The 15,039-nt window shown below is 40.2% G+C and overlaps 1 protein-coding gene and 1 non-coding gene across 2 annotated transcripts; both read right to left on the bottom strand.

Moving 5' to 3' along the window:
• Positions 1–3,427: 3,427 nt before the first annotated feature.
• Positions 3,428–14,784, bottom strand: LOC142087637 (PABIR family member 2-like). The gene is made up of 10 exons (XM_075162042.1): positions 14,373–14,784; positions 13,821–13,899; positions 12,404–12,460; positions 11,981–12,024; positions 11,846–11,900; positions 11,518–11,619; positions 10,109–10,197; positions 9,476–9,540; positions 6,970–7,066; positions 3,428–5,892 (listed from the first exon to the last, which is right to left on the bottom strand). The coding sequence occupies exons 1-10, from the start codon at positions 14,486–14,488 to the stop codon at positions 5,742–5,744; spliced, it is 855 nt and encodes a 284-aa protein (XP_075018143.1). The 5' UTR covers positions 14,489–14,784; the 3' UTR covers positions 3,428–5,741.
• LOC142087933 (small nucleolar RNA U109) lies at positions 5,977–6,120 on the bottom strand. The gene has a single exon (XR_012675673.1). It is a non-coding gene; the product is annotated as a small nucleolar RNA U109 (small nucleolar RNA).
• Positions 14,785–15,039: the final 255 nt, after the last annotated feature.

Genomic DNA, 15,039 nt, shown 5'->3' with positions numbered 1-15,039 from the left:
GTTGGGGAAAGTTCAAAAGTGGTGGGGACTGCGGCAGAACGCAGGAGGTTTCTTTAGGTGATGCAAGGGTTAAACCAGCCAACTTCTGCAAAAACAAACACATGTCATTGTCTCCAAGATTCATTTGACTCATGTTGTTAAATAGGAGTTAATTCTGCATAAACTATATCCAAATGCCTTGCAGAATTAAAACACAATGGATAATTCTTCCAGAAGACACACATCGCATTATCTGAAAAATAATCAAAAATCCCAAACTCTGTTATACTCCAAAACGAGAGACATGCAAAAGTCCACAAAGTCCACCAGGAATTTTACCACAGCTATTTAGTACGACAGTCAAGCTACAGTAATTAACAGCTAGTAATAACTGTGTATAAAAGGTAAAAAATCTCATGGCCCTCAGAAATAAGTTAAGGGAGACTAAAGGTGTTGGAGTTATTGCACAGTGCAAGATGATGCTTTTTGGGCAGAAGGAACTGCTGGACAGCCTGGCATCACTAACGGGCCTGCAGAATCACAGGGGACCGTTACTGCAAACTGGTATTCAGCGACCACCACAGGCCATGCCCTCGGTTTGTTAGAGATGAACAAAACTTGTGGTCTTTCAGTAGTAAGTTCTTACTTTACAGTAAGGAGAAGTGTTTGGGGGTGAAAGTATATTGGATTTTGTTGCTGTGTTACTAATGATACGTTCAAAAGACTATTGCCTGCATTTAAAAAAAGAGCCTGGTATCAAACCAGCCTAATTGGTTCGCTAAAAATAGGTATTTCTTTGTTCTGTGTTTTCAGGTCTTATTTCTTTTAAAACCCCACAATCTTTTGTGATCCCCAAAGCTCGCATGCATTCTTTGTTAATAGCAAGAACCTCCCTACTCTGCATTTCCAAACTTATAATGCAAGAAGAACAAAACAAATTGCTCCACGTTTAAAAAGAAAACGTTGGCCCGGGCATGCTAATCAGAGGCAAGACTCAAACCCAAGGCCCAATAGGCCCCATATCAAAAGGCTTTAAGATCTAAAAGCAAGTAATAAAAAGCAGCTTTAATGCAAAACGGTTTAGATTGAAACAAGAGACTTCCGTTAAATGCCCAGTACGCTAATAAAAAGGATAGCCTTGAGGTACATGTACAAGTTAAAAGTGGAAGTTGTGCGCATTTGTCTTTATGGGAATGGCAGCGCCGAGCCAGCAGCCCGGTCTCCGTAACCCGCTTACGTGAAGAGTCTTCACCCGCAGCAGGAAGCGAACCCCTGCTCTCACGCTGAAACCAGCCCTGCAGCCTATTTACTGCCTCAGAAAACAGACCTGCCCTAAAACAACATCTACTTTTGATTTTAGCCCGATGACAAAGCTCCTAGCCGTGAATTAGATAACCAGCCCTTCAGGAAACCCAACCACCAACCCCTTGCCCTCTCCAAAGACAGCAAGAACTGAGACAACTGCTACTCTAATTTTGACTGGCAAGCACAGCTTGCTCTTTCGGGGGTGGATTGAGCAAAAGTCCTAGGCTTGCCAACATGGAGTCTTTTCCTCTAAGCTTGAACAGCGCAAACCCTCATGAAAGTCGCAGTTACTTGAAAAACGCAGTTTTCATTTGAAAATTAGTTGGGTAAGCTAGGTCTACCTTCAGGGCTAAAACTCTAGTTTATAGTCAAAGGAGCTAGTTACTGCACCCTCTTCACTGGGTCATCTGGTACCTTCGGCGCCCCGTCTTACATCAATCACTGAATTTGCTAAGGATTATTTAACAGATCTCAAGAGAGCCTGAGATATTGAATGGCAGGCAAAGTCCCTTTTCACTTACTATGGAGAGTTGCCATTTATATAATAGCCTTCGAGTACAAGAGGCAGTTTGTATAGCTCCAAAAATATTTCTTGGCCTTTACTCCAAAAAAGCAAATGAAACAGTCCTATGACTTCATGAAATATTTGAACTCACATTAATGTAAAGCTTTTTTATTATGAAGTTACAGGGAAGATTATATGCAGATGAAATTCCTCCAGGAAAAACAAGTTCTCATCTTTGTTGTCACACAATATATTAGCAGGGACTACAGATAAGAATGTGAATATTTGCAAAAAATAATTTCCCAAGACTAGTCTATTGTGTTTGTGCACCAGAATACGAGAGTTCCAAATCCGCCTAAGCCTGCTCAAGTTAACCTCTGCATCCAGCCCCCAACATGGTTCTGTCGAGAGAAGTGTGCCAAGTTAAAGCCTTACGTTTAAAATGTTTTTAGCATTTTGAGTTGTTAAAATGAGTACTCTATTTTTATCCCGACTTTAAAAAATAATCCCACTTTACTGTTTTTATACAGTATAGCTTTCCTTGTGCATTTCAAGAATGAGTTTTCCAATAAAGTCTGCAGGATGCAGATTTACATCCTCACCCACTGACAGTTTAATTACTTTCATTGTAGGAGAAAGTATTTAATCACATACAGTCAGAAAACCAGCCCCTTAAACGCAGGCTTTTGGGCCCATGATCCCCAATTTGAAATTCAATGAAGGAGAATGAAACATGCATACTGTGATCCATTTCCTGATTCAGAACACTTGATATTATCAAAACATACAGAGTTCCACAGCTGACACACACATTTTTCTAAACCATTGGTAAAATCCCTCCAGCATTTTAAGCCCACGAAATGAGGATTCAGCGTGCTTCGGATATGATCTAAAGGCAGTGCTAATCAATGAGCCGTACAAAGACCAACATCGTAATTCTGTGCCAATTAACATATTAAAAATAGTCCATCTAAAACACTGCTTGAATTACGCTGGTATTTGCTGGTATTTTAACTTTCTTCTCAACAGTTACAACATTAAACGCAAGTCATCACTGGTGATTCTCAGCAATAGCTATGCATTAACGGTTCCTTATTTTAAAAAAAAAGGAGGGGGAGGAAGGACAGCAATTCTCAGACACTCATCATGGCGATTCAGCACAAGTCAGTCTGGTGAAGTCATAAAAAACAGTTGTTAAGCATAAGTGTCAATAGTTATGCATTAAAGCTGACTACCAGCACCAGCTGGTCTTCTTCCCCAGACTGGTATCTAATTCATTACAGACAAGACAGTTAGTAAATCCAGAAATGCAACTTTTAGTCAGTTTAGTCAGAGTATGCTGTACTAGCCTTTACACTGCAATAAAGATTGATTCTGTAAGCAGCAGCAACTCACATGCAGTTAAGTGCAAATATCAGCTATCGGTGGTGTTAGAAAACTTAGTTTTAAAACAAACAAGTGCTTACAGCTATGTGTGTGAAACAGAATAGGGTCCTAAATGGGACCTATTACATTCCACAATGACTTTCTGAGACAGACACAGCGTGTGTCCGTGTATTACGTGTATATTTTATATAAGAGCAATGCCTTCTGGAGTGGAGAATAGCCAGAACACTAAAAAAAATGCTGTAACAAGAGTGAATATTTGTGCGTTTGCTTTATGAAGCTTACATTCTAATGTTTACAAAGGCCAGCACTTATATAAGACTCTCCACTAACAAACAAATCTGGAATACATCAATTGTACAGGTAAGTCAGCCAAAAATAAGCAATAGCTATGCTCTTCTCAGTTTTAAGAAAGCATGCAATAGGTTTCCCCCTTCTGTCACCCCTTGTTCAGATTTCTAAATCACAGTACCAATAAAAGCACGGTATAATGAAACTGGGCCACAGGTAACAGGTTGAATTTTATCACAGACGGTTTATCAATATTTTGCGAATGTAAAAGCAGCCTTCTTTTAGCATCAAGAAGGCAGAGAAGATACAAGCATGAATAAAAAAATAATTAAGCAATTTAAGACATCAAAAATTCAAGAAATAGCACTGTGCATATACAAATAAAATTAACATTCAATACCGTAGAGCTCATTTAAAAATGGCACCAATGGACAATATTTTACAATATGCACATTTATTTGAGGTGGGGAACTAATGCTCCACAGGTGAAAATGATAATACAAATAATAGTGCCACTGTTGGCCCATTATGGTACTTCTTACAATTTAATGGAAACACTTTTAAAAATAATCTGGTATGTACACGTCTTCTGGAAACTCAACGGCTTCTTCAGAACAGAAAAAACTATGGTTCTCCCTCTCCCCTTTTTAGCCAGACAGTATTGCCAGAGATTGTGCTCACTTTTAAAGCACATAATCTTACTTCAAATTCAGTGCTATTTTCTTTCAAAAAGATCAGAAGTTGTACTTTAAGATAACAAAAGCATTTATGTTACAAACATTCAAAAATGGAAGCTTATGATTCTGGCAGACAATGTTGCGTATTAAATACAAACCAGCCAGCAATTACCGAACATAAAAAACTTATTCAATCATAAAAAAATACTATAATTCATCACCACAGACTTTTTACATAGTTATAAATAATAAATAGCATAACACAGTAGATTACAAACGGATTTATTTTGCCCCGTTAAAGTCTTTAAAAAGTAAAATATCTATCGTCTTACCTCAGACTGACCAAGGTACTGTATCGAGACTACTCATAGCTCAAATATAACTCCTTAGCCAAACAATTTGCAGAGCTCGTATTCAATCCAAACTTTTAAGTCTTTCCTTAGAAATCGAATGTTCGCTTAGCTGTTTGCCCTGCTCATATACCAACAAAGGTATAAACGCTGTACACAGCAGCTGCAGAGGGTGTTACTTTGGCTGCCACCTCACAGCAGAGCTGGGACTGCCCGCAGCACCTTGCAATGCAGCACACGCCTCGGAAAGGAACACTAAGGAAAGCAGCATCGATGGCAGATTCTGGTAAGCACTCTATAAACAAGCTGTACACAAAGGACTTTTCCCACCCACCCCTCGGGTTTACATTCCGTAATTTTGTAACAATGTCCCCTAAGGCACAAAAATACCTATGACCTCAATGCCACAGGAGACATCGACGGTGCCGTACATGGTTCTCCTACACAGTAGTTTAAATAATGTAGTTATCTGCACTGTATGTCTTAGATCGAGGCATGGATTAATTTTCCTTGGCCAAATCTTGCTGAATATTGACCTTATTTCATACAATCTGTAGGACAAAGGATCTGGGGAGAGAACTATGCAGCTATTTTAATCGTGTTCGTAGACAATTGTTATTTCTTCACTGATGGCAAAAGTGCCAGTCATTAGTTTCTTTGTTGTGGGTTGTTGGGGTTTTTTTTAATGTAATAGAGTGAGATTTCCAGGCCCACTGTGGTCTTCTGTAATAAAAACGACTAGCAGCACTAAGAAAATAAAAGATTTTTCTTCTCCCTTCTGTAAGAGAATTTGAGGCTAGTGACCGAAAAAAAAGGAGAATAGTTTTACTCAATGGTAGAAGTGCCAGAGAATAAATTAGTATTTTCAAATCCTTCCGAACCAAATTATTTTCCTAGACATAGTGACCACGATAATTATAGAAGTATTTTCCTAAAAATTGCAACACTAATAGGTAAATACCTATTCTCAGAATCAAAAAGTGTATGTATGTTTTCCTGAAAGCAAAAAGTTAGTATATTCTGAGCAGACATCTTGTTTAAAAAATTCGCAAAACCAGACATTAATATGGTCTACAATGTCCATTAAATGGATAAATCAAAATCACTGGAAAGTCGCCAAGGATTACAGTTACAATAATTTTTCCTTTTAATAATCCACGTGTTAATGGTTGAAGGATCAGAGTTCGTTTCTCTGTACAAGTGTACAGTAAGGGAACAGCACAGCCAGACACTGACTCAGAACTTAAGTCACTTAGGTGAGAGATCATCCATCAAAATGAATGAAGAGCATGAGTTTGAGCATGTTACTGGAGACTCTGTGGTTATGCTGCCTTTAGTCAGTGAGTCAGAGGAAGAGCCAACACTGCTGCTACTCCCATCAAGAATATCTGAAGACAGGCTGAGGAAAAAGAAAAAGGTTATTTAGTTACACGGGCATGATGACTCTGTGTGCAAAGCTAATGTACGTTCGCCTTTGTAGAAAAGCTGTAGGAGACCTATACTACCACTCAGTCTTTACTGCAAGACTGGCAGCCCTGAAGACTCCTTGTTTTCTGTAGCATGTTATATATATATTCATGCTCCTTATGGGAATGAGGAGCAGAATTTTTTTTTTTTTAACATGCAGAATAAATTATGACTCCGATTTTAATCAGTTTTTGGAAGGAGGTGACCACTAATGAGAATAAAACCTTAAAAGGTTATAGGAAAGGAATAAAAAGAATTTAATCCACAACACAGCAAAGATTTCATTAATTAGCTAGTATGTTCTTCAATGTTGCACTACTCAAAGCAAGATTTTGAAACCCATTTTCTCCCTTGTAAGTAAGGAATTCCTATGTTTGGATTTCAAAGTCTTGATACAAGATTCCAGAGGGCACATAAATTGATGCTTTTGCAATTTAGCTGGAAGCAACAGGAAAAGAAATATTTCTAGGCAGTTTCAAGTCTGTAGGTAAACTGAAATTATAGTAATACAGAGTTAGTATTTTAGAATACTTAGTATCTGACTCTTGACACAAAAAAGAACTCAGCTTTTCGTGATCATAATACAGAAAGGAGACAGACTATAACACTAAACATGAACTATGTAACTGCAGTAACTATTCACACACACATTTTCTAAGTATTCAGATAAGTACCACAGATACTATATGACCACTGCCTACAACATACTGAAATGATGAAGCATCTTTGAGGTGAAGTAACTTTGCTTCTGAGCCAACAGGGATTTGTAATAATTATATTCAGTATGAAAGTTTTGATACACAAAATCTAGTCTAGAGTCTGCTCAGGAAGAATTGATCAAAGCAGCAGGAACACTGTCACACTACACTACCACAGAAATAGATCCTAGTAACATGCATAGGCAAGCTACATACAAAGTATTTTTTTCTGGAAAAAAAACAAAACAAGAAAGCTTGTGATAAATGCACATTCCCTAGTTCAGCATTTCAGGGCACATGAAATATTTTACCATGAACTGAGATCTGTCAGATGTGTAACATCTGGAGAAAGCATGTTGGTTGTTCCTTGAAAAAGTCTCTTTGGCTGACTTTCAGTTTCCATTTCACCTAAGGAAAATAGTGCAAATAATCAAACTCACTTGAGTCTCTGGAATGTCCATTTAATATTTGTCTTATTATAAAAGAGAGGTTTGTCCCCCCATAGAGCAAGGTTGCATCTGTAACATGGTAAGTCCTCTAATTCAGCCAGCCGAGCACTCGGGTAAGACACTAATTTGATGCTAGCTGTTGTTTAACCATCCAGTCCATCCTTAATTTAACTAATCCTTCAGCAGTATCTGAGGGGCTACAACGATCTCAAAGACACAAAACCAAGCGCTTGCTACTTAGACTTCAATCAGACAAAATAATCTAAAGCAAAGTAATTACTGTGACTTAATTTTAAGTAAGCAGTTGAGACGAGGCAACTGACATAAGCCAAAATACGGACATTAAAATTCTTCGTGATTATGAAAATAGGAACGCCAGCTTGGTTCACAGTTTCACCCTCCTGTGTACAACAAATTCTGATGCATATGTACACTTTTACAGAAAAGCTGAATAGAAAAAAATTGGCATGTGTATGCACTTCCACTTACTCATCATGGATCAGACTATCTTTGTACCTGTAATCATCTACTGACATTGAAAGATTAAACATGATGGGAGAATTCATATAATCTGTTTAGTATAATCTGCCCTGAGAATGAGCTAGCTCATTAATAGCTTCTGTACAATAGACACATTGGAAATATCATGAACTTGCCAATAACAAGCTTAACGAAAAAAAAAAACCTCTCTCAGCTACAGTATATTTTAATTTTTAGTTTGGCAACAAAAACAGATGAAATGGAAATAAATTTTCTGGCTTTTTATCTACACTTCACAGCACTTGTGGTGTCAGTTTGAAAAGCTGACAGAGGTTAAGCATTATAGCAAACCAGTATATACTAGTACATTATGCAAGAGAATTATACTACCACTCATTTTATAAAAGACTGATAAATACCACCCCACCCCCCCCCAGTTTCCTATTTCCTTTAGCCCACGAGGATACATTCCCTTCTTTGAAGGGAAGGAATAACAGCTTCTATCGAGCAGAATGGGCAAAAAAAAATCTATAAAATACCTGGTCTTATACAAAAATGAAGAAAACCCAAACCACCAACTTAGGTAACTCTTTTGCCACTTGAAATTTCACAAAGACAAATCTGCACTGCTACAACACATTGCACAGTCTACCAGTATTAATTCCCTAGAGCAGTGAAATGTTCTTCAGTACATTGCTTTCTTCCCTCCATGTATCATGGTGTCAATTTATTACCATGTCACATCTGTAGAATATGAACCATAAAGCTACTGCTAAAATTCAGAAAATAACAGGATTATGTATTTAGGAAAAAAAATTATGTTCATTTAAATGGATTAGTTGTTTTAAAATTAAGTAACATTTTGAAAATTCCTTGATGTTTCAGGCAAACTCATATCTCCACTTTGTAAAAGATGCTCCACAAGAGCACATGGACAGGATGAGGAAAGCTTGCCCATTACCTGCACTGTTTTTAATACAATCTGTGTAAAGTCTATTGTAAAATGTTTAAAGTAAAACAACACAGTATGAATATCTATTTCCTATTGATCACTGAGCTTGATAAACTTCTGTTCGATTTTTAATGCCTCTAAAATTCATAGAAAAATAACAGCCAAGATAGAATTGACATCTATGAGAAAACTTGTCTCTCTCCTCTGTCAATTCAATATAAATTAGACAACATTCTTTATCTGATAGGAAAAGCAGTCGGAAAAAACCAATGAACATAACTTTTCTCGAAGGCTGAATATAATTCTTGTAAAATAAAAGGACGTGCTTTTGGTGCAGTTAAGAATGCCTAAGTTAAAAAAAAATGCAGAAAGGATAAGCATAGCTGGAGGCACACTTGTAAATATCTCAATCTTACAGTTCTGCTATGGAGACTTGTTCTGGGATATAATTTGAATATCCTTAACACAGAATACTTCCAGGAAAGAAGGCAGTAGTTTTCCCCCCTGAGGAGGAAAGAGCACCGATCTATTCCATTTCTCTAAACGCTCACCTTCTGAACTTTCAGAATAAAACCAAACATTCAGTACTAAGTTTAGAAGATACTGCATGATAAGCAACATTCCTAAGATGATCTGAAGGGTGTGCACCGTACAGTGGTACTCTTCGGAATGTCAGGCCTTATGAATAATTCATAACATTTAATTTGATGTGGAATAAAGTTTGCCTCTTTCAAGCAGTAGCTGCCTTTAGAGTTTTTCAATGTGTTTTAGACTAGCTACTTTACACTGTATAAGTTACTGGCAAATTCCAGTTCACTGTGGATACAAGTGCATTATATTTACAGAACAACAAAAAAAAATATGGAAAAGAGAGAAGTGTATCCAGCTGCAAAACTACATCCATATTAAAACATCTGATAATGTAAATACACATACCTTTTCTTTTAATGGGGCCAAGAACACTGGGCCTGATACAGTTGATTGGACTTTGACTCCTCCTACTAGAGAGAGAATACTGATAGTCAGTTCTGTAAAGGTTCCAAGTTTGAACACCACCATACCTCGCATCAAATCGACACAACCATATCGTATGAAATGTTCTTTAAAACTATTCCTGCATAACTGGAATGCTTAGGGAGTCTGAATACACCGACAACAAGAAAGAAGTGCTGCCTGTTAGAGCAGGTTATCTGCCACACAAAGTTGTATTAAGTTTTCTAGGGTCTTCCCTAGTGCGTCACATCCTCACTTCAATCCATTTCTAAATTGTGTGTAATATTTATATAAAACCGATATGCTGACAAAGTTAATAAAGTTCATTTGAAGTACCTAGGAATATCCCCACAAGTTACCAAGACTAGTTTAAAGCTGACACAGGCTCCTATAAAAGCACCCACATAAAGCTACCGTTGGTAAAGGCTGAACATTCAGAGCGTTTTTATGTGGCAATTTTTCAGCTATTGTAAAACTAAAGTCTTTTTTAATGCCTTAACATCAGCTTTAACTAATCTTTGTGCTAGCCTTGGAATTTAAGCCAATGTTTACCTGTTGCTTGCAGATGTTACTTACTTGGAGAATCGCCTTGTTGGACTGGGAATAGGACTTGGAGGTAATCCATTACTGCTCACAAACATTTGCAACGATGGTGAAAAACATTGCTGCAGAAAAAGTCACATTAAGATGTTTCAGAATTTCCCTTTAAATATGCAGGTGTTTCCCCCCACCCTCCAAACAAAACATCCCCAATTAAAGAAAACCTAGTAACAGAATAAGACAGAGACGATCAAACGCAATCTTAGAAGCATTAAAAGTTAACTTGCAAAAATATACTGGCTAATGTAATACTGCTCAGATTAACCTAAAATTCAAATCCACAGAAATCTGAAATCGAAATAGACACTGTTTTCTAAGTAAGACAGTTATTTCTGTTCTTCCCATTACATTTAGAAACAGCAGTACGGTACTCAGGACTTACTTCTTTCAAGGGGCTTTTAAACAAAAAAGTTGAGTTTACTCAAAATACATCTGAAAATTCAACGCAATATTCTAGAGTAGAATGGAGTATTTAGCTCTGTGGTTCTGCAGTTAATCTGAGCTTAGCCCATGAATGCCCATAGCTAAGCACAAAAATGTTTCTCTCAAGTTATCTACTACTTTGATTCCAAAGGTACAGGACCAGCTGCCAGCATCAGTGTTATACTAAGAACACATTTACCCAGCACTAGTACGTGGCTGCTCCATGCATCAATACTGGTAGAGGCATGCAATAAAATAGTAGCAGTACAAAAGCTGAACCACAAAAGAGGGTGAAAACAAGGTCAAGCAGCCCATCTTTAAACACAGTTGCCAGTTTCTCTATGCTACAATTTCAATTTCCCAATCCTCACTGGAAAAAGTAGTTTATCTAAGATCAACCTCTCTCCTTTTTCCAGCATGTGCCATCAGTCTTCAGTGCAAATTCAGCATGCCCGAGTCCTTCTTCACAGTGAGTTTATGCCTTCCTTTCCATAACTGACGGACATATTTTCACCTTCCTCACCACACAGATTTGCAGCTTCTAGTCTTTGCCTACACTCTTACTCTACACATATAATACATTCCAATTTTGGTGCTTCTTCCCCAGCATTCCCCCACTTATGCAGCTGAAGATCATGTCCAAATCTGATTACTCTAATGACCTCTTCCAGCTTCCCCAGAACCAGAACCCCAACCCATCCAAACACCGCACCAATAGCAGCAACTGAAAACATTCAGTGTGACAGAACTGGCACACGGCTTAAACTCTGCAGGCTCTGAGATGGTAAGCATCTGATTCTTAGAATCAAATAAAATGTGGGTTTGGGTTGGGGGAGGGTGCTGTTGTTTGTTTGTTTTTTTAAAAACTATCAAACAATTTGTGAAGTTACACAGGTCTTCATAATTCACCTTGGTCTAAAATTCTAAAATGCTCTCTCAGTTTGGTATTTCACTTATCCTACCTTTCCTATTCCTCTTGTAGGTGAAGGTGCAGGCGAAACGGGAATGAAGTCTATTCTCTTTGGGGAGGAAGATTTCTCAGACTTGTCCAAGTCATTGTCACTCTGTAAATACAAGGTTTCAAACTTAACACTTGCACAGGACATTACCTTAGAATCCAAGGCACAACCTTCTAATGGAAAGTCATTGGGCCAAATGCACAAAATAGCTAAAGCAGATGAACTTAAGTTCTTCTTAAATTATTTTCACTGTTAGTTCCTCTCTTTCCCTTAAATTCCTCAGTTGAGTGTAAAAGTAGAATTAAATAGGAAACATCTATAAAGAGATTACCAGACTCAAGCTTTCCTCCCATGACTGGCTTATCTGCATTGCTGTTTGCACTTCCCTAGAATACAAAAAATCCCATCAGTAGCTACAAAGAGGATAACTCTGGCTATTTTATCATCTTGTTTCAATAACACTCACCTTTCATGTGCTGTTTCTCTGTTCATTAAATCCACTCCTTCCTCCTGCAGGAGATAAAAGTCATAAGTTTTCCCATAACATTTGATTCTTCACAGGTACTCGAAATAACACTCGTGATTCAACAATTTGCTGTTAGAATTGAAATATGAACAGTAGGAGCACTCCAGAAAGAAGAGACTGCTACCAGGCCAGCTCACCGTTTCTCTTGAATGAAACAACAGTTCAAAAAAGCAAGGTAGCTTAAACATGACAACAATAAGCCTTGCAAGAACACTTCCTTGTTGAAACTAAGTCTTAAAAAAGACACTTTCCTCTAGTACTTGAAAAACTCAATAGGAATGAAACTCCCATTACCTAAGTACTTCAATATTATATAATGCTTTTTATTCTGTTACTAAATATACAGATAAAAACTACACTTACCCTTCTGATCTGATGAAGTCGGCTACTAGGAATACGAATAGGAGATGATGACAACAACTGCAAAAAAGTGACAGTCACAATGATTAAATTACACATCAACAGCTTGCATACATCCTATTTACCATCACCTACATTCTTAGTGAATTAAAAATGAGCTGTACAACTACACGTGGATGACTCAAATAATGTTGCAAAAAGAAAACACTGACCTTCAAGAGAAAAGACTTGTTTTACCACTTACAAATTCATTCTATCACTCAGCAAGTGGCACAGATCTCAGACTTACAAGCAGATACCGCTTAGCATCTCAAAATCACAAATAGCTATATATGCCATTTAGACAAGTGAGGTATTATAAATGAAACTACAAACATTATACAATTCCCTACTGCCTAAAGTAAGACAAAAAACTCCTACTCCTGTACTAACTTACTCAACCAGTTGCCTATATAGAGGAGAAATCTCAGTGTTTCAGCTCAGTCTTGAACAACACTCCCTAAAACGTTACTTTTGCGATTTTTCAATTGCATGCAATTTTACGCATCTAATTCCTCTGGAACTTTGGCTACCATCACATACAAATGGGCCAACAGTTCCCACTCAGGGTGTCCCTGTGACTACTGTAACACCTACTGATTTGAGTTTCAAAATTTTGGATTCTTATTTTTAAGAAATCTCGTAACAGAAGATTTTGAACTAAAATTCCATCTCGCTTTTTCTGAACAGAATAGAAGACAGAGAAGAAATATATTTCAGGACTTTTAATTTCTATGGATTTTGAGAAAAGCAATACTTAACCTTCACTACCCTCAGATGAGAAAGAAAAATTTTAGTGGAAAAGAGCATATAGATCCCCGAGTTGACAAGGGAAGGGTGAAAAAAAGAAATGCCACATCTTTGAAAACTTAAATAACTGCAGTACTGTACACTACCAGACTTATATAATAGAGGGCTGAATATCACCCATCAAATAAATTACTCTTCTTTAAATGATTTTCTGACGTCTAGTGTTCAGCCTTTGCAAAAAAAAAGCGGCCCGGTCAAACAAATAGGTCAAAGATGACTTGTGACTCTCTCTTCCATTTTTAAAAAAAATTAAAACACCCTTTCAAGACTTTTAACTGTGACAGCAGTTTTCTCTTCCAACCCATGGTCAGGTCCAAATTAACTTTAAGACTGTACTTAATACTGGGAATCACACATAGTTTCAGCTATTGTTCTCTTCTGGGGGACATACAGTTAATACACCAGTATTATTTCATTGTAGAATGCCGTTACAGGTGAAAAAAAAATGCATATTCTGCAGCCTGGAAGCTTGCTGGGATGCTTAGTGCAAATACAAATCAAGTTTAACGTCATTTCTCCAGTCCAATTATGTCTTGTTAGGTGTAAACAAAACATGCTTAAGATTCCTTACCATACTGTGACGGCTCATAACTGTTGTACTGTTCCTGCGAGTTCGCAACACGTAAGGCTGAAAAACCTGCGAGTTGTCACTGAAGGGAAAAAAAGTTTTGTGAACAACTTTCTAAGGCGTGCTTTACTTAAAACTACAGAGTGCTATGATACACGCTCCAGCCCCCAGTGCACTGAAAACAGCCGTTTTATCTCAACAGAAGCACTACTTTCCCGGAAGGAGCCCAGCACGCACTTTTCTCCCGCCAGCCTGGGGTTGTGCAGTTACAACAAGCGCCTCGCCGCCTCGGCTCGAGCGTTCCGAGAAACAAGCGACGCGTTTCAGAGGCCTCCGCCACGCACCAGCCAGGGCGCAGGGAGAGCTGGGGGCCTGCACGAAGCAGGGCCAGCAGCGGGGCTCGGCACGCTCCGAGAGCGCCAGGGGCCCGGCTGGCTGCGGCGGCGGCCGATGCTGCTCGGGCAGCCGAGCCTCGCCAGGCAGGGCGCTCCCGGGGCGGGCCCAGCTGCCGCCGGGGCCCCGGGGCCGCCGTGGGCCGGGCCGGGCCGCGCTCACCTGAGCCCGTGGATGAGGGGGGCGCTGTTCGATCTCCTCAGGCCGCCCCCGTCGCTCGGGGCCGCGGCGCTCCCCGGCGGCAGCTCCAGGTCCAGCTCCATTTTCTCCTGAGCCATCGCGGCAGCGGCGGCTCCGGCTCCTCCCGCTCCGCCGCGACGCCCATTCACTGCCGGCGGCCGCAGCGGCTCCTCATGCCGCCGCTGCCCCCGGCCAAGCGCGGCGCGGCCGCCCCTACAGGCCCCGCGGGCGGCGCCGCAGGCAGAGTCCGGGGGCGCGCCGGGCCCGGCGAGGGGGGCGGCCCCAGCAGCGCCCCATGCCGGGGGCAGCCCGGGGGGCGGCCCGTTCCCCCACCCGCGGTCGCCGACGGACGAGCTCCCCGCGCGCGGCCCCGCTGCCCGCGCCGGTGCTGCCGCCGCCGCCTCCGGAGGGGAGCGAGCGCCTCGGGCCGGACACCCCGCCGCGCCCGCCGCCGCACAGCGCGCATGCGCGGGAAACGGGGCGGAGGCAAAGCTGCCCGCCTTCCACAACGCATGCGTCCTGCAACCGCATCCCGCCACTGCGCATGCCCGTGAGACCGGCATCAGGCCGGAGTCCCAGCCTCAGCGGCCTACGGACTCCCGAGAGCCTCCGGAGAGGGAGCGCGCGCTGACTGGCTGACGGGGCAGGG

This window comes from Calonectris borealis, chromosome 13 (genome assembly GCF_964195595.1).
Source record: "Calonectris borealis chromosome 13, bCalBor7.hap1.2, whole genome shotgun sequence".
Lineage (NCBI taxonomy): Eukaryota > Metazoa > Chordata > Aves > Procellariiformes > Procellariidae > Calonectris > Calonectris borealis.
The sequence above is the reverse complement of the archived record's forward strand: the minus strand, read 5'-3'. Positions and strand labels throughout refer to the sequence as shown.

Coding starts and splice junctions, on each gene's coding strand:
- LOC142087637 (XM_075162042.1), bottom strand. CDS start 14,488: ATGGCTCAGGAGAAAATGGAGCTGGACCTGGAGCTGCCGCCGGGGAGC. Junction 13,900..14,372: donor CCCCTCATCCACGGGCTCAG/GTGAGCGCGGCC, acceptor TTTTCCCTTCAG/TGACAACTCGCAGGTTTTTC. Junction 7,067..9,475: donor TGGCCCCATTAAAAGAAAAG/GTATGTGTATTT, acceptor TATTTTCCTTAG/GTGAAATGGAAACTGAAAGT.